At 43.5% G+C, this 22,348-nt stretch overlaps 1 protein-coding gene across 2 annotated transcripts in view; it reads left to right on the forward strand.

The window, feature by feature from the left end:
• ACO2 (aconitase 2) overlaps positions 1 to 21,914 on the forward strand; it is a 31,050-nt gene extending 9,136 nt beyond the window's left edge. For both annotated transcript variants that reach the window (XM_056513876.1, XM_056513870.1), the window contains exons 2-18: positions 5,556 to 5,698; positions 6,740 to 6,998; positions 9,106 to 9,198; positions 11,093 to 11,251; positions 11,442 to 11,592; positions 12,782 to 12,886; positions 13,151 to 13,242; positions 13,526 to 13,631; positions 14,722 to 14,879; positions 15,938 to 16,011; positions 16,700 to 16,811; positions 16,973 to 17,095; positions 17,297 to 17,452; positions 19,411 to 19,602; positions 20,444 to 20,576; positions 20,891 to 21,012; positions 21,416 to 21,914. In XM_056513876.1, the coding sequence (XP_056369851.1) occupies positions 5,625 to 5,698; positions 6,740 to 6,998; positions 9,106 to 9,198; positions 11,093 to 11,251; positions 11,442 to 11,592; positions 12,782 to 12,886; positions 13,151 to 13,242; positions 13,526 to 13,631; positions 14,722 to 14,879; positions 15,938 to 16,011; positions 16,700 to 16,811; positions 16,973 to 17,095; positions 17,297 to 17,452; positions 19,411 to 19,602; positions 20,444 to 20,576; positions 20,891 to 21,012; positions 21,416 to 21,559 (2,253 nt within the window). In that variant the 5' untranslated portion in view covers positions 5,556 to 5,624 and the 3' untranslated portion in view covers positions 21,560 to 21,914. The remainder of the gene's footprint in view (positions 1 to 5,555; positions 5,699 to 6,739; positions 6,999 to 9,105; positions 9,199 to 11,092; positions 11,252 to 11,441; positions 11,593 to 12,781; positions 12,887 to 13,150; positions 13,243 to 13,525; positions 13,632 to 14,721; positions 14,880 to 15,937; positions 16,012 to 16,699; positions 16,812 to 16,972; positions 17,096 to 17,296; positions 17,453 to 19,410; positions 19,603 to 20,443; positions 20,577 to 20,890; positions 21,013 to 21,415) is intronic.
• The last annotated feature ends 434 nt before the right edge of the window (positions 21,915 to 22,348 follow it).

Consider the following 22,348-nt stretch of genomic DNA (forward strand, 5'->3'; position numbering starts at 1 on the left):
GATCACCGCCCTCTGGGCGGCCGGCAGGGCGCCCGCTCGCCCGCAGCCTGGGGGTCGGGCCGTCCCGCCTCCGCGTGTAGGTCAGCGTGTCCCCGGTGCGGCCTCACGCCCCGTTTCCATGGCGATGGTGGGGCGGCCGCGGCTTTGGCGGCCGCGGCGTGGCCGCTGCTCGGGCCCTGGGGCGCGGCGTCTCCCGCCGCCGGGCCCGGCCGGCCGTCAAGGTGAGCGCAAGGTGAACGGGGCGCGGGGACGCGGCCCGGCGCCGCCGCTCCCCCGCCCGCCGGACCCGCCGCGGTGCGCTGGATCGCTGTCAGAGCTCCGGGCCTCGCAGGGCGGAGAGCCCGGGGGCGCGGGCCCGAGCCGTGAAATAAAAGGTCTTTCCCCGGGGCAGGCATTTTTCTTTCCCTCGTCTTTTATTGCTTCCACTTATGGGCGTGTGACAGCACAAGGTGACTCCTTGTTGTGTGAGTGAGCTGTCTTTTGGCTACTTTGCTTCAAAAATCCTTTTGATACAAACAGAGGCCCCTGGGTGGCAAAGATGCCAGCATCTCTGTATAAATGGGAGCTAGGAAGGCTGAAGAAGCAGGCGGGTCAGGCACACAAATTGCCTTTTTTTCTCGGGGCCGTGATAGTGGCTCGTATAGTCTTGTCTGTCATGACCTCTAAAACTCACCTTTGCCAGTAATATGATCTTGCCACAGAGATTGCCTTCCTTGAGACTTTGTCGTGTTTAGTGTCTACTCAGTAATAAAGTTTTCATGATCTTTTAAAGCCTGTAAGGCAAATACCAGGTGCAATTTTCTGTTTAGGGCTCCTAAGGATAAGGAAGCCTTTGCTCCCCTGTGATAAAGGCAGGCAGTGTAACTTCCCAGTTTGCCACTTGTGACCTTGGCCAATGTGTTCCCCTTTCTTAGGGAACTGAAGTAAGAATTTGGTTGGCATTTAGTATTCTAGAAGTCTTTTGTGAATCTTAATTCCAGTTTTGTTATCACTGTCTTACTTTAGAGATAGATGTTTTAGAAAAATATAGGGGTTTTAAATTTAAAATTAAATTACAGAATAGCACCATTTCAGTTAGGTTGGTGTATTTGTTCTTAGCTGTTAAATAGTTTTTAGTTTGTACATTGAACAGAAATGACTACACAGAAAATGAAGGCAAATCTTTTATTAGGGTAATGAATTGGTTCTTTTTTATGATGTGACATTACATGAGAACAAGCAATAAAATTAATATTGTATGATGCAAAACAAGGGCCGTGCTGGCACAGTTGATATGGGGAATTTAGTATTCCAGGAGGTTGTTGTCTATTATCAGGCTCAGGGTGCATATTTCTTTCCCCCCTGTGAAGGACTAAATCTGTGATGGTAATCAAACATGCCTCTAGGGGATGTCTTTAGGAGGCAAGGTTGGCCTGTGTAGCAGCCTAGAGATTAATGAATGTGGCCATCATCTTGTCAGTCACTCTGATAAGTGCCAGTATTGACCATGGCACATATTAATACCATTGGTTCTGTTTGTCTCCCATCCTGGAACTGCTTTGGAACTGGAACTGCAGAGAAAGCTTTCCTCTGAGGGAAATAAATCAGAATTAGCCTCATTTGGACTGACTGTCCTATTTAAAGTATAGTTTTAATAGCCTCAGAGAGTCAAGATGTCTTTTCTGCCTACCTGAGATAATACTTTTAGTAGCATTAAATTTTTTGGGGCACACTGGCTGATGTTTGAATGAAAGGGAGGACTGCAAAGCTCTAAACTGCCTGAAATATCGGGTTTATTGAAGGCATTATGGGTAAGTACTGAAAGTATACATGGGCAGCTTTGTGTATCTGGCAGAAATGTTGGCCAGGGCTAAACTGATCTTCAGAACCATAATTTTGGTTTTTCTTTTGAGGTGGGTCTAGAAAATGAGCCTGCATTTACAATTTGATTATACCACACTGCCTTTTTTTTTTTTTTTTTTTTTTTTTTTTATTTAAGGCTGAATCGTGGTGAATGTTGAAAACTTGGCCAGTGTTCTTAGATCAGGGAAGATGAGGAGAGGTGGTATTTTGGGTTTCAGCTGGGATTTCTAGGACAGATTTCCCAGATAGGAGTGCATGTAACACAGTTGCTACTCTTCTGAACATGAGCTTTTGCTCACTGAGCTCATCTGCCTTACTGGCTGCCAAAATGCAAATTATTTTCTGAATTCAGGTTCCCCTTGCTTCACTGTAGTGAGATAAATGGAAGATAGCTACCTTAAAATCTGTAAAGAGTGGTGTTAGCTTCCTTAGAGAGATTTCAGAAATAATGACCCATTTATTAGACTTTTTTCTGTCTTTTAAGGAAGCTTTTCACCTTGTAGGCTTAGGAGCCCTGTAGTGATTACTGCCATTCCTTTTGCTGAAATTTGAACAAGGACACTTCAGCTGGAATAAGGGATTCAGTGCCACGTGAGAGGAGGTCACTTGGCGCTGTTTGGACAGCCTGGAAATAAACAGTTCCTGCATAAAAGGGAAAATTTATAGATTGGTGGCTGCCTACTTCCTTTGGCTGTTGGGTTCAAGGCACTTCTCAGTACTTGGTAAAAAATCCACCATGGAAGCACCCTCAAAGCACTAGTATATTCCCTCTCAGAGGAAATGAAGCTGGGAACTGTCAGGCTTGTGACTTTTCCTTAATCCTGAAGTTCTGCCATCCCATTTTTGAGAGTACAATAGAAGAAAGGCAGGCACAGAGAACAGGCAGGTGTGATGAGTGATGTACTGTAGATTCTTTGTGAGGACAGATCAGACTTTCAAACCAGGCAGTTTATGCTTGGTGGTGGGTGGTGGTGGATCCTTAGTCTTGCTGGATGCCAACATGAGAACAGCCATATTGAATCAAGTTAATTCCCAGCAGAAATATGGGATTAGATTTATACCCTGCTAAAATGAAGATGGCACTTTTTTACTATGTGCCTTTTAAAATTCTTATGTAGAGAAGAATGGTTCTCTAGTCTACTGAAGCTGATTGTCTAGGCAGTTATCTTCCCTGGGTCATATTGGCCATTACAGAAACAGACCTTCAGTTTTACAGACTTCTCCAGGTCCACACAGAATCCTTCACCTTAAACATGCTCTTCCTGCTTCTGGTAGCCTGAAGCTGTGGTCAGCAGGATTCAACTACTTTGTATTGCTGATTTTGAGATTACTGGCTGAACACTGACACAGTATTAGAAAAAATATTACATTTCCTTGTGCTATTTCATGAAGTGAAAAGACCCATAGACCTCTGTGTTCAAATTGAAAAGATTTTACCTGAATTTTGTCTGAAAAGTTTTGTTGTACCTCTTTTTGGAGTGCCTTGCTTCAGATTTCTGTTTTAATCAACTTTGGTCCCAGGCAAGACTAAGATACTATGAAGCCTCTGCTGTTACTTTTATTTGCATATTGTTCTTCTCTATGATGAATTAAGAAGAAATTACTGCATTAAACCACAATACATTTCCTGGCCTGGGTAAGAGATTATTTTTCCATGAACAGTGATTAAATAGCTCAGTGGGGCTTTTTTCCAGCCACTCCAGCAGTTGGAGACTTTCACAAAACTGTGAATATCTTATGAGGTTAAAAAAAAAAAAAAAAGGCCAGAACAAAGCAAACATAAAAGTTATGCAGCTACTAGGTAAAGAGCAGCTTTGCCTAGTTTGTATATTAAACAATGAGAAGCTGAGTGGTGTTTGATTTGGTGTGGGTGGTTGTTCTGGGGTTTTTTTCCAGGTTTTTTTTTGCTGGTGGAAGAAGGAAAGGTTTTAAGTCTGACACCTGTGATAAGTTCTGGAAGTTCTAAGGTTAAAGTGCAGCACAGTGAAATTTGATGACTGGGTTTCCCATGCACTCATGGAGGAGCAGTGCCCTCTTTGTACCACCAGGTTCACTTTCCTCAGATATTCTTTCATGACAGTGGTGTGCAGCTGCTGTAGGTTGGTCCTGCTTCTACCAAAAGCTCTTTGTAAAATAGCTTAGGATAGTTTGGAAAAAATGCAAATTACACTCTTATTGCTAGTGCGCTGATTAGTGGGATCTTGCCTGCCTTTCCCAAAATTTTTTTTGCAAAGATGTGTTATCCAAAGGATAATAAAACAAGACATTGGGCTAAAAATTGGTGAAGTCTCTTTGATAGTGATTATTTCAGGCAATCTTTACAATACTGTTAATAAGAAAGCTGGAAAACATTCACAGGGAAGCATTAAAGTGCTTGAACAGGTTTAAAGAATTAACTAGGTTTTTTGACAGTGGTAAGGAAAAAAAAACAGTAGTAGGTATAATGATTGTGTTCTGAACAAGGAATATTTACAATCACACATGCAAAAGGGGTGTTTAATGTAATACTGCTACGTTTATTAATCTGTACTTATCAAAACTTTGTAACTCTGAAGTAGCGGATGAATAGAAAAAGCAGGATTAAGGTGTAATACTGGAGGAGGAAGAACTCTGGACTCTTTTATTAAGCCTGTTTCCAGACTTCTAGTGCTGGTGAGTGAGACTTTGAAAGCATGTAAGAAATGCATGTGCCAAATCCTTGGAAGTTTTTATGGAGGCTGCTGTCTGACTCAGTTTTCAAAGCTGCGTGAGAGCTTTTAGCCCTGGGCACTGAGCTGTCTCTTTCAGGTCAGGTGCTGTAAAGGTGCCTCACCACAGCCTGCCCTTCTCCTGTGTTCCAGGAAACTTTCTCACTGTGGAGGCTGCCAAGTGAAATTTGGGCTTTTTTTTTTTTTCCCTGGCACTTTCTGCTAATGCATTTAGCTCACAGTATAGTTCACTTGTCATGCAGTTAACTCACCTGTAGTGAGTGCAAGGATTTTTTTTTTTTTTTTTGAGGTGAAAGGTCAGAAGGTCAGGGTGCCTTTGTGAGAGAGAGGAAAAGATCGCCTGGGTCTGTGCAGCCAGGCTGGTGGAGCTAGTGTGTTTTTTCCATATCCTGCTTCTGCTGCTCTGTATTACATTGTAGATCAGGCCTTTACACGAAGTCTCCTTGAGAGAATTCAATAAATTTTGTAGCAGTATGGAGTGACTCTGCCTAGGACACTTAGTGTGTGGTGGTGGAACGGAGGCCTGTCCACTCAGATTCATGCTGTGACACCTGCCAGTCCTTCTGTGTCAACTCAATGCCAGCAAGCGAATACAAACCTAGGGATAGTTTGCTTTAGAAGCAGCATTGGTTCTTCTCCACCATGACTCTGATGTGTCAGGAGTATGGCAAACTTGTGCTTTCTTGAGGACTGGCTCAGCATTGCCTGAAGGCAGATTTCTCATTTGAAAGCATAAGGCATCTGGTGCAACAAATAAAAATGTGGAATAATTTAGTAAATGCTACTTGTTCTGGGTACTGTGGTGTCTCACTGTTTAAGATAATATGCATCATTGTATGATGAAATGTATTTGGGTACCTTTGAAAACCTTTGTAATTTTTTCAGTTCCTTGGTCTGTAAAATACCAGTAACAAAAACTGAAAAACGTTTTTGATACTGTAACAATTGATATATTACAAAAATTCACTCTGCAGGCTTCCAGTGCTAATACTCTCCTTTTTTCAGCATGCCTTGAATAGTGGGGTACGACGCTACCATGTTGCTCCTGTCCTGTGCCAGCGGGCCAAGGTGGCCATGAGCCACTTTGAACCTAATGAATACATAAATTATGAAAAGCTGGAGAAGAACATCAACATTGTCCGTAAGAGGTAAGAGTGGAGAAGGGAAGAAGGGAGGGGTCAGTGTATTGAACTGAGCTCTCTGCAATGGCAGGAGAGGAAGAAAAAAATATTGTGGGGCCCTGGCACAAGGAGTGTTTACCAGGGAAAGCAGCACTGAACAGAGGCAGTTGTAAATGTAGTGAAGCATGAGTTGTAATGTCTCCTCATAGTGGTGGGGCACTGTGGGAAGGGTTGAAGGATATTTTGAAGCACTGCAACATGCAGAGAACCAGGCCAGTGCAGAGGAGGTGCTAGAAAGGGCTTCATCCTCTTTATTTAATACCCTAGTTGAGGAGTCTTCACATTGGCCTTGCTTCTTTCTGGGGCAGCAGCATGTGGGCAATGGGTGTTATAGGCTAATGCTTCTTTGCTCTGTCTTCTGCTGTAGGTGTTAGGCTAGGAATTCATAGCATGTGTAAACATAGTGACCTTAATCTGCTGATAGAAGCTTGTGTGCCTGATAATTTGTCATTCCTGCTCCACTTGCTGTGTCAGTGGTTTGCATGACTTGTCCTTTAGTCTTTGTGTCCCTTGTTAAATGTGGTAGCTCTCATTTCAGTTTGGGGAGTTGATTTAGTTACCTCTCAGAAGATCTTGCTACATACATAAATAGATTCCTCAGCTGATACAGCTACTGGATGAAAGGTCTGAGGTCACAAAACTCGACTTAGTTGTATTTGCTGTGGGATCTGGTATTTGTGAATTGAGTCTGACCTCTGTCTCGCCTCTACTTTTGCTGTCCTGAAGTATGACTCAAGAAGTGAGCAGTCAATGCTTTTTTTACAGTATGGGAAGATTAGAAAAGAAAGTGTAAAATGACATCAGTTCATATGTTTTTGAACTTTATGAACTGAACTCTTATTTTAACCATGTGCAAGTTGATATTTTACTGCTGTAAGAAAGCACGAAGGTTTCTGTGTGCTAAAAGGTCTTAACAATCTGAGCAATATAGGGAAGCATTTTGTTACTTGCTTAAAAGGGCAAATGTTGAAATACCCAAGATGCAGATTCTAAAATTACTCTCCCCAGGCTTGACCGCCCTCTGACCTTGTCCGAGAAGATCGTATATGGACACCTGGATGACCCAGCAAAGCAGGAGATTGAGCGCGGCAAGACCTATCTGCGCTTGCGGCCAGACCGCGTGGCCATGCAGGATGCCACAGCTCAGATGGCAATGCTTCAGTTCATCAGCAGCGGGCTGCCAAAAGTGGCTGTGCCTTCCACCATCCACTGTGACCACCTCATCGAGGCCCAGTCAGGTGGTGAAAAGGATCTTAAAAGAGCCAAGGTCACTATTGCAGAGACTTAACTTCTGTCTATTTGAAAATGTCCTTCCAGTTGAAGGAAGAGCTTATTTTAATTTTTTTCCCAGAAGGAGAGTCGGATATGGTAACAGATTGCCTGTGGTGGTCAGATGCAGTGAAGAAACAGACTAAATGGATTTTTTGGAGGTTTTCAGCTCAGATTCATCCATTACATGGTTTAAAGAACCATGAATGTGGGAAAAGCTAGTCTTAAGTTGTTAGTGATGGAAGCCCAGATCATGTGTGTTCTGGAGAGAGAAGATATTTCAGCTAAAAGAGAGAAAAAAAATATTTCAAGGCAAAAAAAAAGGAAGTCAGATTACTCTATGTTGCAGTATGGCGGTGTGAAAAACTTAATGAACATATGTCTGCATTGCACTGGTGCATCCTGTGAGGGGGAGGCAAGTAGTTACTTTCCCAAACCATTTGCTGATATAATAACTGAATCATGTGCAGCTTTCACAGCTCATGGGTATAGTATAAATGTGTGTAAAAGTATGGAGAATGTTGGGTTTTATTTGGGAATTTCAAAGTCCAGCTGCTGATTCACTGCCATTTAAAAATTTTCTACTCAATTGTTTTACTGCTTATTCCTCCCCAAATGAGCTTCTGTAGTATATAGACACATTACCTTTGACCAACATACCACAATGCATCTGCCAAGGAAATCTTGTTGCTCTGAGTGGACTAAGTCCACTGTCAGAGCCAGGTGGAATTGAACCTTGAATGTTTGATACCAGAATTTACAAACAGTAAGCAGGGGTCAGCTGCATTTTAAGATTTTTGTCCACATCTATTCTCAGAAACTTGTGGTGTTAAAGTATCTGCTTTTGGCTTTCTTCGGTGGGCCACAATAAAGCAACTTGTACCACTCAGGAGGGATTTGGGGAGCTCTTGCTCTGCTTGTCTCAGTCCTAAGTTGTGGAATTAACAGTTTGAGACTTAACTAAATCAGACAGTTTCTTTTCTCCCGTTCACCTCCTATTTTCCCCTTTCCCCTATTCCTGCATTTATTCTCAATGGTGCAATTATATTTGCTGCAGCCTTAAATTGAGCTGAGTCCCTTCTTTGCCATCTACTCTGAGCAGAGCAAGTAAAGGTCCTGCCTTCTTCTGACTGGCTTCTGCTGCTGCCAGTTGGCACACAGTGAATGCTGGCGGGCCAGAGGGTGGTTTAGATTTACTGGGGGAGGGATGCACAAACAGAGTGGAGTGATCCAACTCCCAGTGGAAAATGAGGCTTAAAGAGCTGCTGCTGCCTCTTGGGAAACTTCAGCAAATGTGTGCTGAGACAATTCTTCAATTATCTCGTTTCCCCTTTCCCTTTATTCTGAAGCTTAGCTGCATGAGAACAGTCTTTAAGAAATTCTCTCTCTCTAGTGCTTATCTTATCTACTCCAGCACTCTTCTGCCAAAAACTGTTAGAATATAATAGTGTCATACTTCCTTGGCAACTATGGTTTTTCTCACAAGCAATTTTCACGGTGTGACCTCCACCAACAATGGTGACAGTGCAGCAAGAAAGGCAGCATTGTGTGAGTCTCAAAGAGGGGAGTTGCTAGAATGACAAATGACACTCACCAACTCCCCTGGCAGTGAACAACTTCCAGTTCCATTTCTTAATCTGTAAAAATAAAGCCATAATATTTATCTAAGGGATTTGAAATGTCTCCAAAGTATCTGTACAGGAAAAAGAACACCTGGTAGAGAAGGAAGGAGGGGCTAGAATGAGTGAAGGAAACAGGCTTAAATAAAGCCCCTGAGAATAGGAAAAGTAAGCACAGCATTTTTAAATGCCTTATTGGCAGCGTTTTCCTTAAGTTGAGCTGTTTGGAATTAGAAACTAAAAAAAGATGCTTTTAGTAGAGCTACAGGTGGGATGAAATTAAATGGCCTGTTACAACTGTCTGTCAAACAGTCTTAATCTTAACCTTTTGGTTTTAAAAATGATGTGCACCTCCCTCTAGCTGCTGCAAAACTGGAAGCAAGCTACAGGCAGGCATGTGAGAGAAGGGAACGTGTCTGAATGAACTTTTGATGTATGGAAGAACAAAATGTGGTACTAATGCTCTGTACTTTTCTGTGTGAATAGGACATAAACCAGGAGGTGTACAACTTTCTGTCAACAGCTGGTGCCAAGTATGGAGTGGGATTCTGGAAACCTGGGTCAGGAATCATTCACCAGGTAAAGTGTGTGTGTTTGCAGTCTTTGAAAATGCAGTGGGTCTTTTACCTTAGGGTGGAGAGGGAGCTCAAGTACAAACCCTTAAGAGAATTTCACCAGTTTAGGGAAACCACTTGTTTTGCTTGAGGCAGGCGAGGTTTCTTACTTTCTCTCTCTCAATTATCTTGACAACAGTGGGGTTTTTTTAAAGGTTATTTTGGTCAAACTGTAACCTGATGTGTCATTAGGTGGTGCCAACAGCATGTCATGTGAATCATAGAAGCTTGAAATACCTTAACTGCTTGTGGGCTGGCTCTTCTTTGTACAATTGAGACAGTAAGGTGAGGCCATGAAGCTGGGTTAATGTGAATTGCTGTTGGTGGTAAGGAAAGCAGCCTTGGGAACATACTTTTTTTAGGGTTATTATGTATGCATTTAGTTTCTAAAATCCAGAAGAGTATTTGAGGACGCAACAGAGCAGCATACTTCAAGTACTCAAGAGTGGCAACACATGAGGAGTTGCTAGGTGAATTTGAATAAAACACAAAACAGTTTCCAAGTCTGAAATTCTCTTTTTATTACACTTGAATCTAAAAAAAGAACATGACAGTACCAGGAAAATTTACCACTTAATGAGGCTTTCTTGTTTTTTTTTAAAACCAGCACCTTTGTCAGGTTGTCCCTAACTTGATTCTGGTTGGTTTGCTTTGAGGGTCCACTAGTCATTTTTCATAGTTCCTCTGAGTGTCAGGCAGCATAAGTTGAAGAGCAGCATGAAGCAAAAGGAGTGGAGAATGGATGATTGGTAAGCATCCTGTCAGCAGGGAACTTGTGACCAGGTGCAGTCAAGAGCTCTCTGCTATGTTTTCTTAGCTGCAAAATGAGTTACTAAGGCTACCTGAACTTAATGTGACGCAGCAGATGAACTGAACTTTTCAAAAGGTTATGGGAACACCTCGGGTCATTTGTGTCCTGAAACCACTTGTAACGTCTGTCACGCGGCAACATATCTCCGTGCTGTGGTTACAGTCTTCTTGTGGCTGACTTTCTCTGGCTGGAGGAAACTGGTCCTCGTGGATAGCTTCAGAGTGCAACTCTGCCAAAGTGGGGCCTTGAAAGTGACCTTTCTCACAGAAATATGATAATGTGGCTACAAGAGTATAAAGCTAAAAGTTCTCAAAGCCTTGTTTTTTTGGTAAAGGACTTCCTTAGTTCTGTTCAAGCTGTTCTGCATGTGATGCATGTGCTGTGAGATGCATGTGCTTCCCATAAAGGTTGTCCTAGTGTTGGTGGGAAGTTCATTAGCTTGAGTTATCTACAATATTGCTACCACAGAAATCTCATTTTTTCATCAAAGAATGGTCTTGTAGTTTTGTTAATAGTTGAAAAGTCTTGCATGGAGCTGGTAGCAGCAATAAGGGAAGGGTAGCCTTTTGGTGTCTCGGTGAGAAGTTCTACATAAATAAGTTTTTGCTGGCAGTGGATTGGAGGAGCCTGTTACTGCTACGGGAGCGCAAAGGCTACAGAAAGTCTCACTAGCACTGGATAAGTGACTTGCTCAGCTGTTAATTAAGGGTATGGAGATTATGGAACAGACTCTTGAGCTCTAGCAAAGGTAGCACCTTAGCAAAAGCCTAAACTGGAAGGAAAAAGAGGAGATTGTTTTCTAATTTTTTTATTGTCCTGGGATGAGCAAGGATCCTGGGGCTGAGACTTGGTACCTTGGTACATTACAAACTCCACAAGGAGTTTGAAACAAAAGAGAATTTCCAATCCAATCCAAATTCAGTTGTTTTCTTCCTACTGAAATCTGCAAATGCAAACTGATCTAAACTCCTGTTCTTGTTTTCTTTCTTTTGTCTTCCCCCTCCTTTCCCACAAAACAAGCAAACAAACAATCAATTTTTATTTTCAGATCATTCTGGAGAACTACTCCTACCCTGGGGTTATGCTGATCGGCACAGATTCACACACCCCCAATGGAGGTGGCTTGGGGGGAATCTGCATCGGTGTGGGTGGAGCTGATGCTGTGGATGTCATGGCAGGAATCCCTTGGGAGCTCAAATGCCCAAAGGTAGGAGCAGAAGGAATACTAAGCTTTGATGCCAAGAGTGAGATATATGATGTGTAAGGAGCATTGATTTTCAAGCACTGTGTGTATAAGGCACCAGATACTATTGCAGCGTGACAGGAGAACTATATACTGTTACCTTTCTGATAGGAAGTGATGTCAGTATTTTTTTTCCTTCATTGATGTTGCTCAGGTTATTGGTGTAAAACTGACTGGAAAGCTCTCAGGCTGGACTTCTCCTAAAGACGTGATCCTGAAAGTAGCTGGCATCCTCACTGTCAAGGGTGGAACGGGCGCCATCATTGAATACCATGGGCCTGGTGTGGATTCAATCTCCTGCACAGGTACGTCAACACAGATCTCTTCTCTGAGTGGATTGTTGGTGGAGCTGGGTGTTGAGCTATCTGTGGAGGCTGGGAAGGGAGTCAGACAAGAATTACTAAATGTTTTCCCTTAGCCTGGCCCAGCAGTTTGTACGTTGCAAACTGTAAGAGTGGTGTAATGAGATAGCACTCCCTCTCAGTGAGAAAGTGACCTCTCTTCATTAAATCTTGTGATTTTGAGACAATGAAATGGTTAATTGTGAAGAATCCTGTAAGATGGTGTGTCAGGATAAGAATAAGGGGGGATGTATTCCAGTGCATACTTAGAGAGTGGAGATGTCAGCGATAAAGAAATACATTTTCATTTCAGCCTGAAATAGACTGTGAATAGAAAAACAGGTTAATGGGAGTATATGTGTGACAGTTGCTAAACAAAGAGCAGAGGTTTTGAGACCAGAAAGCAGTTTGTAACATGCAGTTTATACTAGCTAATTGTGGATCTTGGGTGATGAATTTGAATTAGCAAAAGTTGGAATTCTCTGTAATATGCTACTTAGGACCAAATTGGAAGAGATGTGTCTTCCTTTAGCTTGAGGTGCAGCCTTCAAGCTGGACTTCTCTCAATTTGCATGGCTTGGCTGCAACTTGGAATACTTGGTTATACAAACTGACAGCAATTTGAGATTTTTCTTCTGTGAAATCAGAGGAATTTTATATCTGTTTCTAGCTTGTTAAATGTAAAACAGGAGCTTCTACAGCTTCATTGCTGTGTTCTTAAAAGGGGTGGTTGATCTCAGTGCTGTGAGCAAATATTTGGGATTTTTTTGTGTTCTGTCACTGGAAGCATCTTATTCAGTCCATTAAATTTCTCACAAATGTCTGGTTCCTCCAGTAAAGATAAATGAGATAACAGAGAGGGACAGGACACTCAGTTCAGATAGCAGACACTGCAGTGTCTGCAGGTGTCAGTGTAAGTTCTGGCTCATTACTTCCACAAGAGTCTGATTGCAGGCACTGTATTGATCCGAAATGTAGGGGCTGACCCAGCCATTATGTTGTCAGTGTCCTCTCAGCTGTGGCTTTAGGTTTCTCTGGCTGATGGCCTGATCTCTCTTAGCTTTGCCATCTTTTGCATATACTGACTTTTGGAGAATTGGGTGGCCTTGGACTTTCTCATTTGACCCCGTGGTCTCTTCTCCCACTTCTCTAGGAATGGCAACAATCTGTAACATGGGGGCTGAAATTGGAGCTACCACGTCCATCTTCCCTTACAATGAACGCATGAAGAAATACCTGGGCAAGACGGGGCGAGCTGGTAAGAGAATTTGGGGATTGAAGTGTGTAGAACTTTGGGTTCAACTGAAGATGTATTCTGGGAGCAGTATCCTCCTACAGTGTTGTCTGATGTGAGTTTTGACCTTGTGTGGTCCTGTAGGTCATCTTCTACAAGCAGGGAGTCTGTAGATGAAGCGCCTGAGCAATTACCCAGTGGGCCCCTATCATGTTTAGTTGTTTTAGACGTTTTTTTTCCTCCCTCGTATTTGCTGCACTTTTCAGATCTTTCTTATTTTTATTCCAGATATAGCTGCACTAGCAGATGAATTCAAGCAGCACTTGGTACCAGATTCTGGTTGTCAGTATGACCAGGTGATAGAAATCAACCTCAGTGAGGTAAGGCTTCCTTTCTTCTTGCCATCTTGATTGCTGTGACATGACTCTGCTTTGTGTGAACGAGGACCAAGCTGGGAGTTTGATGCAATACCCCTGGTGCTATGCTAGAACATTTAAAATACATTCAGGTCTGCTTCACTGACAGCTTGTGCTCCAGCGTTTGTGTAGGAGAATCCTAGTTAAACAACTTTCAGATAGAGCTGTGAAAGGAATTGATTTGCTGCTGTGTTTTGGCGTTATTCTTTGTTACTGTGATTTCTGACTTTGTCGCTGTTTCTTAAAGCTGAAACCACATATCAATGGACCTTTCACACCAGACCTGGCGCACCCTGTGTCAGATATTGGTGCTGTGGCAGAAAAGGAGGGCTGGCCTGTTGATATCAGAGTTGGTGGGTAGCATTTGCTCTTTCCTTTGCCTTCATACTTGTGGCATAAACATTGTTGTGTTGGGATAAGTTGTTGGTCACATAGCTTGGGATCCAGTTTTTTCACTGCTGCTGTATGTCCTTTGACCTTTATGCAGTGTCATCTCTTCATGACCGTAAAAATTTTCTGGGAAACATAGTGACCTCATTGGGCCAAGTGTGTAGGATGAGATCCAGGATAGTAGGAGGGATTTTAATCTCCAGAGGTAGACCAGGTTTTCTTCTATTTTTGAAACTTTTGAATGCTTGAATTGACAGGAATGTTATCCATTGAAGATGGCTTTTGTTAAAGTCTGTGGCATGGATTTGCCTGTTGCAGAGATTTGTCAGGATCATGATTGTTAGCACTCCCAGAAGTTGGCTGTTGAACTCTTGGGATGTAGTAAAGTTAGTACTTGCTGTCCTAAAAAAGCAGGCTTGGAAATTTATGTACTTGCTTTTGGGATGGAACTTGTGGGCTGGCTTCTCAACTGTTGCTCATGGAGTGGAGGAAGGAATGAAAAGAATGAAAATACATTGTAAAGCCATATCCCAGGTGGGAAGTGTATTACATGATAATGTTACAAATAGGATACAGTTACAGCAGCTGTAACCGAAAGAGAATTTTTATTTTGCTGCTTAGCACCAGAATGCTGTCAGGATGGTAAAGCATGTCCTCATGTGGTCTTCATACTACAACAAAGATATTTTCTTTTCATAATTTCCTCCATTTCTTGCCATCTTGATTTGAAGCTTTTTCTGTCTTTGTGGAACAATACCTCTCTTTGGTTATTTAACCAAAGTGCAAGTAGGTGACACTGAGGTCTTGTAAAACAATAACCTAGTTAGATTAGACTAGTGACTGGGTAGTGTGTTCTGACTGTGCAACCTTCAGAGCTGGACACAGTATATTGCTGGGAGACTTGGCAGTGTTAGTTCCTGAAGCCCTTTCAGATTCCTTATCAACAGAAAAGGTGGTTGTCCCTTGTTTGTTCTTCCGGGAGACGGGTCAGGGAGAATCTTCCAAGTACCAGGGCTGCAGTAACCACCACCCTGTTTCTGTCAAACACCCCAGGCTTGATTGGCAGCTGCACCAACTCCAGCTATGAGGACATGGGACGCTCTGCAGCAGTGGCAAAACAGGCACTGGCGCATGGATTGAAGTGCAAATCCATGTTCACAATCACACCAGGGTCAGAGCAGATCCGTGCCACCATTGAAAGAGACGGTTATGTGAGTATGGCTGCTCTTTGCACTTCAAACAGAAAGGGTTCAATTCTTTAGGACAGTTCCCAGGGGGCCACAATTAACTAATGGAAACCTCCTAAACTTCGTCTTCACTTATTGCTGGAGGTGCAATTGCTGATGTAGTAACTGGTCTTGTGCTACTGTGCCTGTGGGTCCTGCATTCATATTGACAATGTTTTGACCTGATACCTTTACTACCTGGGCATGCAACAGGATTAGAACTGAACAAAGCTCAGGGAGTTGTCAGGATCTGGGGCCCTGAGGAGATAACTATGCAGAGCAAGGGATGCCTAATGCTCCTGGGATTCTGTAGATGGCCATGGCTGACAAACGGCTGCAATCCACTTTTATCCCAATTTATAAAGAGAGCACGCCCTTTTGTTGGAAGGTGGCTCTCAATTTAGAACTTATGGCAAAACTCATATTGGCTTTAAAAGGAATGCTTCTGTTGAGGAGCCATTACATACTTTCTTCCTTTTTTCTGTGCAGAAAAATGTTGTTTTAATTAGCTTTACTATTTAGTAAATGTTAGATGCTGTCATAATGTGAGGACCAAGTCTTTACATATGGATATGCCCAGCCAATGCTTGATGGCTCTTCCAGCCAAGTCCTACCTTTCAAGTCATACCTGTCCTTACCAGCTGACCCCTTAATTGAGTTGTTTGCTGAGTAGACTGAGCAGGCACACATATATTGCCTGCACTGTTACTAGTTTTCTCCTTACATGGACATGAAATCAATAGAATATTAATCAGACTAGACACTGCCCTTCAGTCAAATGTCTGTAAGTAGCTGAATTGCTCAAGTTGAAGCAGGCAGAAAATGGGAACATTGTGGCAAGTCATTCTGTGCTCTGCCCCAGTTAGCTTATAGTTTTACTGGGGACAAACCCCATGTATTTATAAAAGTGACTCAAAATTGAAACAAGGAAGGGCATTTTCTCAGGCTCGGTGCTTCCTGTTAGTGTCTTCTTTCCCTGAAAGAGCAACCCCAGAAACTCATTCCAGGCATTCTACAGTAACAAAGTTGTTTTCTGCCCTCAGGCAAAAATCCTGCGAGAAGTTGGAGGGCTGGTTCTTGCTAATGCTTGTGGACCATGCATTGGCCAGTGGGACAGGTAAAATGAAACATGGACCTCACTATAACTTTGTATCTCTTAGCTCCCAAAATGCTCTGTGAAGCCTGATTTGACTGTAAATACAATACACTGGTAATTAAATGTTTAAAAACTAACTGGCCCTAGCTGTCTGATATGTACTGGAGGAGGCAAAAAGGACTACAGATTTATACTGATCCTTTAGGTGAATAAAGCTGCAGAATGGACACACATTCTGGAGGCTTTTTGTAGAAGGCAAAGAATGAGGAGAAAGATTTGTTGTCTGTGAGAGAGTGGACTGAAGTTTTATCATCCTTTTAAAATACGAAAAAATGAATTGGTCCAACTTCAGTCATTGGAGTGGCAGGGAGAGTAATGCCCAATAGAAGGGAGGGGAGGCACATTCTTATGTTGCTTTATCACAGCTGACCATGGGATATCCAAAGGCAGTGTGCTTAGTTGATTATTGTTTAGACAGTTCAACAGTGAACAATATGGGCTGTGAAAACTATTGCAAGAATCAGTGTTTGACTTGGGTTTGCATTCATTCATTTTGGATCTCTGCTTATGGGAGGAAAGCATGTACAGGCACCAGCTCATGTTTCTAAGGTAGTGATGCTTCCAAAACCAAGCTGGAGGATTCTAGCAGTGAGACATCTAGAAGCAGTATTCCATTTGGATCTGATGAGCATGTTTGCTTCATTCACAGGAAGGACATCAAGAAAGGAGAGAAAAATACAATCGTTACGTCCTACAACAGGAATTTCACAGGCCGCAATGATGCCAATCCAGAGACCCATGCATTTGTGACTTCTCCAGAGGTAAGAAACAGCCAGAGGAGGGGCTGTGCAATATTTCAGGGTACCCCAGTGTGCCTTGTTTAGTAGCCTGGTGGTGGCTTTGAGACTTACATGAAGGACTTTCAGATATAGTGATGGGAGGTAGAATATGCCTTTAAATTTGTAATTTTATTTTCTTTCAGATTGTCACAGCCCTGTCCATTGCTGGCACTCTGAAGTTTAACCCTGAGACAGATTACTTGACAGGAGCAGATGGGAAGAAGTTTAAACTAGAAGCTCCTGATGCAGATGAGCTGCCCAAGCTGGTAACTGCTCTGTCTGGGGGCAGAGGGAGGGAAGACCTGACACTAGCAGTGTTTTATTTACACTGAGGGAACTTACACGCACTGACCTCTTTCTTAACACATGGTGGTAGAGCTAGAATGGGTGCAGTTGCGTGTATTGGCTTGTTCTTCACGTGCTGTTGGGAGTGGCTGAGGCTGATGATTTCCTTTCTTGTTTGGAAGGAGTTTGACCCAGGCCAGGACACCTATCAGTACCCTCCCAAGGATGGCAGTGGGCAGCGTGTGGATGTGAGCCCCACCAGCCAGCGTCTCCAGCTTCTTGAGCCCTTTGATAAGTGGGATGGCAAGGATCTAGAAGACATGCTGATCCTCATCAAGGTCAGGAACAACGTGGGGGACCATCAGCTATGACAGGTCTGCTTGAACAGGGGTTTGCACAGCAACTGCTAGAAGCTTTGGATGTGCCTTTGAGATACCTGATTCCCTCCCCTACAGCCACATTGTTACAGAAAGGGAAGCAAGGGTCTTCCTTTCTTTCATGTGTTTCCTTCTTTCTGTTATAACTAAGAGACTCTTCCTCTTTGGGCTAGTGGTTTGCTAGTACCATGCAAAAGCAAGCTTGTTATAGCATGTAATATGATCCTGCCCAAACCATGCAGTCTGCAGAATTTTTGACAGTTACAACCTGCAATAGAAAGGTGGATGGGTTCTTTAAGTAGCATCTCTAATACTGACTGTTCTAAGATGTATTTTGTCTGAAATGAGGTCGTTGGGAACTTCTCATCCATCAGTATGCATGTTCTCTTCCCACTTTATAGAAAGAGAAATTACTTCACACTTGTTAAACATTGCAATTTGGTCTTTCAATGGAGACATGGGTTTCTCCTCACTGCCTGAGGTGAGTTAACAGATGAAAACTTCAGTTGATGTGGTGAGGGGTTCTGAAATGCAATCCCTTAGGAACTGACCTTTGGGAACATTCCTGATTCTCAGTGACAGAGTTGGAGGTACTCCCAAGGGCCACACTGCTGTGCAAAAGTTTTTGACACTGCCAATTCCATTATAAGCACTTTAGAACTTACCAGTTGGAAGGCCATTATCTCTGGTTGGGAATTCTGTTCTTACAAGCTGAGAAAGCTTATGTGCAGTTTGGAAACTTAGAGGGTAACACCTGGCATCTTGTTGAAGTTCCTCAGCAGGGAGGCTGAGCTGTAGCAGGAAGGGCTTAGGCTTAATTGTTTTTTGTACCTGAACAACCTGCTGTTGAAGGAAGTGAGCACACAGCAGGAGATGTCATGGCTAAACTAATTTTTGTAATTTACCCTTTGGAAATGGGGTGTTCTTCTTAGCCAATGCATGCCGAATGACCACTGTATTCTGCTTTAGAATGCCTTGATTCTGTAACTGATGTGCTTTTCTGGGGTTTATGTCTTTTAAAAGAGATATGATGATCACAGAATGGGTTAGGTTGGAAGGGGCCACAGTGGGTTATCTGGTCCAAGCTCCCTGCTCAAGCAGGGTCATCCCGGAGCACATGACACAGGATTGTGTCCAGATGGTTATTGAGTATCCCCAGTGAGGGAGACTCCACAGCCTCTCTGGGCAATCTGTTGCAGTGTGGTAATGCACAGTAAAGAAGTTCTTCCTTATGTTCAGGTGAGACTTCCTGTGCCTCAGTTTCTGCCCCTTTGCCTCTTGTCCTGTTACTTGAGACCATTGAGCAGAGCCTGGCTCCACACTCTTGACTCTCCCTTCAGATACTTACAGATACTGTGAATGAGACATCCCCTCTCATTTGTGTCTTCTTGAGGCTGAACAGGAGATGCTCCAGTCCCATAATCACCCTTGTCATCCTGCCCTGGACCTGCTCTAGGAGCTCCATGTCTCTCTTGTACTGGGGAGCCCAGAACTGGACACAGCACTCCAGAGGTGGCCTCACTAGGGCTGAGCAGAGGGACAGGATCACCTCCCTTGACCAGCTGGCAATGCTTTCCTAATGCACCCCAGGATACCATTGGCTTTCTTGGCCACACAGGCACCCTGCTGGCTCATGGACAGCTTGTTGTCCACCAGGACCCCCAGATCTTTCTGTACAGAGCTGTTTTCCAGCTCTGTTTCCTCAGCCTGTGCTGGTGCATGGAGTTACTCTTTCCTAGGTGCGGGACCCTGAACCTCCCCTTGCTGAACTTCAGACAGTTCTCTGCCTACCTCTTCAACCTGTTGAGGTCTTTCTGAAGGGCTGCAGGGCCCTCTGGAGCTTCACAGTTAAAAGTTTTGAGGAAGGGTCAAGTGCATTACTCCATCCTGAGACATTCTTCTTTTCTACTATGCTTTAGGTAAAAGGGAAGTGCACCACTGATCATATTTCTGCAGCTGGACCATGGCTTAAATTCCGTGGCCATCTGGACAACATCTCCAACAACCTGCTCATTGGTGCTATCAACATCGAAAACGGCAAAGCCAACTCTGTGCGGAACGCATTAACCCAGGAGTTTGGTCCAGTTCCAGACACAGCCCGTTACTACAAGGTAAGACATTCCCCTAACACATCTATTTTAAGAGGGTGTTTACACTTTGGGCAGTCTGTGCCAAAAATAAGGGGCTCACCCTCCTGCTCTCAAGTAACAGCAGCTGCGAATTCATTCAGCATTGAGACATTTTCTTGGTACTTTCTCTGATGATTGCAGTTCCTCTAGGAGATTCTGTCCCTACCTGCTAGGGGGAAGAAGGAGGATGATCTTGTGGCTCAGAGGGGACCAGAAATCATAGATGAAAGAGGAAGGACTCCTTTAGGCTCTGCACACCTTACAAAGCATGGGTGTCATCAGACTAACTAAATCTTGCCTCCTGGAATGCTTCACCTGTGACTAGTCTAATGTTTAATGTTTAAAGAAATTATGGTCTTATCCCCTTTATTCTTTAACACTAGGCTTCAAATCTCAAGAAATGTCCTTTTACCCTCTGGACAACTTGGCAGTTGTTTCTGATTGGCTCTTTCAGTAGAGAGAGGTTAAAATTTTCCATATCCCTTCCCGAAGTAGAGCAGAGGTCATGGCTTGTGCAAACACTGGTCTTGGCATAGCATGATGGAAGGAGAGGTGGCAGGAAAAGGAAGGAAAAGATTTGCTCTGGATCCCAAGAGCGGTCCTCCTCAGCCCTTGTCAGCATAGATGACAATGCCTAACTTTTGTGAAGCACTAAATTCCTTTAATTATCTCCTTTCTCAGAACCCAAGGGAGTCTTCTGGGAGAAGGTGTCATAGCATAGCAATGTCAGTGAAGTGCTGAAATTAGATTCGTGGGTGGGTATTTATTGTTAATTCCTCACTTGAGTGGCTGCACAAATATAAGTGTGTGTCTTTTCTCACAGAAAATGGGTGTCAAATGGGCAGTTATTGGGGATGAAAACTATGGTGAGGGATCAAGCCGGGAGCACGCAGCATTGGAGCCACGTCACTTGGGAGGAAGGGTCATCATCACCAAGAGCTTTGCCAGGATCCATGGTGAGTCAGGGTTCCCCTATGGTGTTTGTAAACAGGATGTGTTTGGTTTGAGTGGAAGTGATGTTTATACTTGCATGGGGCTCAACACCTACAGGCATGAATCCTCCCTGCTGACAGATGGCAAGGTCCCTCCTGTCAGGAGTCCTGTTACATACCTAGTTAGATATGCCACAAACAACAGATATGCTGATTTTGCTACAGAGATAGTAATTGTTGCTGGAATAGTACTCTGAGAAGTACTGGGCAGCCAGAAGGTAATGCTGCTTCCCTGGAGTGGGATGTTGCAAGTGTGGTTGGTGGTTTGTTCTCCACAGAAACCAACCTGAAGAAGCAAGGTCTACTGCCTCTCACTTTTGCTGATCCAGCAGACTATAACAAGATTCATCCTGTGGATAAGCTGAGCATTGTGGGATTGAAAGACTTTGCACCTGGAAAGGTAACTGTCTGGGTGTCTTGTCATGCACTTGGGGGCAGGGATGTGCCATTGATGGGGATCAGTGGTGAGTCGTGTGCTTGCGAGGCAGCACTGGCACTAATGACCAGTGCAGCCTGCCACGAGGTGAGACAGTGGGCTAGGAGATACAGGGCAGGTCAGAATCAGTGGTGTTCTGAACAGCTAAAGAGAAACCTTTGGACGGTACTCTGAATTCCTGGACTTGTTGACTTAAGCATGAGTGTTCCCTAGAAGGAACTGTAATCTCACTTCTATGTTAAGATCCACCCTGAGCTGCTATCTTCCCTTTTCATCCCTTTAAAACCACATAGAAATTTTCCTGTGAGAAGCTGATAACCTTCTCCCTTGAAAGAGAAGGGAAAATAAAACTGTCTTTTTCCTTTAGCCCCTGAAATGCATCATCAAGCATCCCAATGGGAGCCAAGAAACAATCATGCTGAACCACACCTTCAATGAGTCGCAGATCGAGTGGTTCCAGGCTGGCAGTGCCCTGAACAGAATGAAGGAGCTGCAGCAGAAATCAAGCTAAGTGCGCACAATGCCCCAGTGCACTGGACTCGATTCAGCTTTGGCATTTTCATGAAAGTGCAATTCCATGCCTACTGTTGGAATAAATGTCTGATCAAATGTAACCATAGCTTCCTTTTTGTTATAGTACTTCCTCTTCACTGACACTATGAAAAGGGAGTGCAGCTAGGCTTACTTTTGTCTTTTAAATTCCCCAGCTCCCTTTTTCTATTTTGGCTCAATTTCAGTTTTCCCACAGTTATTTATATTTGGAAATAACCAGCAAAGGTGGGTTTGTCTGCTCAGTTGGTTGTTTTCTGCCCATTCACTTTACTGATGGCTAAAGACTTAAAATGAAAATAAAGAATGTGACCATCTCTTCTGTCATGTGTTAATTGTATTCATCATCCTAATCCCTGTCATTGTTGCTGGGAGGGTGGGAAAGAACTTTTTGCAAATCACTGCTATATGGAGATAAAAAACAAATCAAACAATTCAGTGTGGTAAAAAAAGAGCCCTCACAGCTGTCCTGGACTGTTTAGCTCTTGACATTGACCTACTGCAGGCTACACTAGTGATTATGACCACCTTCCCTCATACATTCCTGTTCAGGGCAATGATGCCAATATTGCAGCAATGACAAACTTTCAAAGAACACCTGCTGTATCTGCTTTCCCAGCACTGTACTTAGCTAGTTTCCTAAAGCACACTTAGAGCAGATGTTGAGGAGTCTCTCATGAGAACAGCACACAAAACCTCATCACTGCCACCTTACTATACTCTTGGGAGGCCTGACCCTGTCCAAAAGGAG

Source organism: Oenanthe melanoleuca, chromosome 1A (genome assembly GCF_029582105.1).
Source record: "Oenanthe melanoleuca isolate GR-GAL-2019-014 chromosome 1A, OMel1.0, whole genome shotgun sequence".
Taxonomy (NCBI): Eukaryota; Metazoa; Chordata; class Aves; order Passeriformes; family Muscicapidae; genus Oenanthe; species Oenanthe melanoleuca.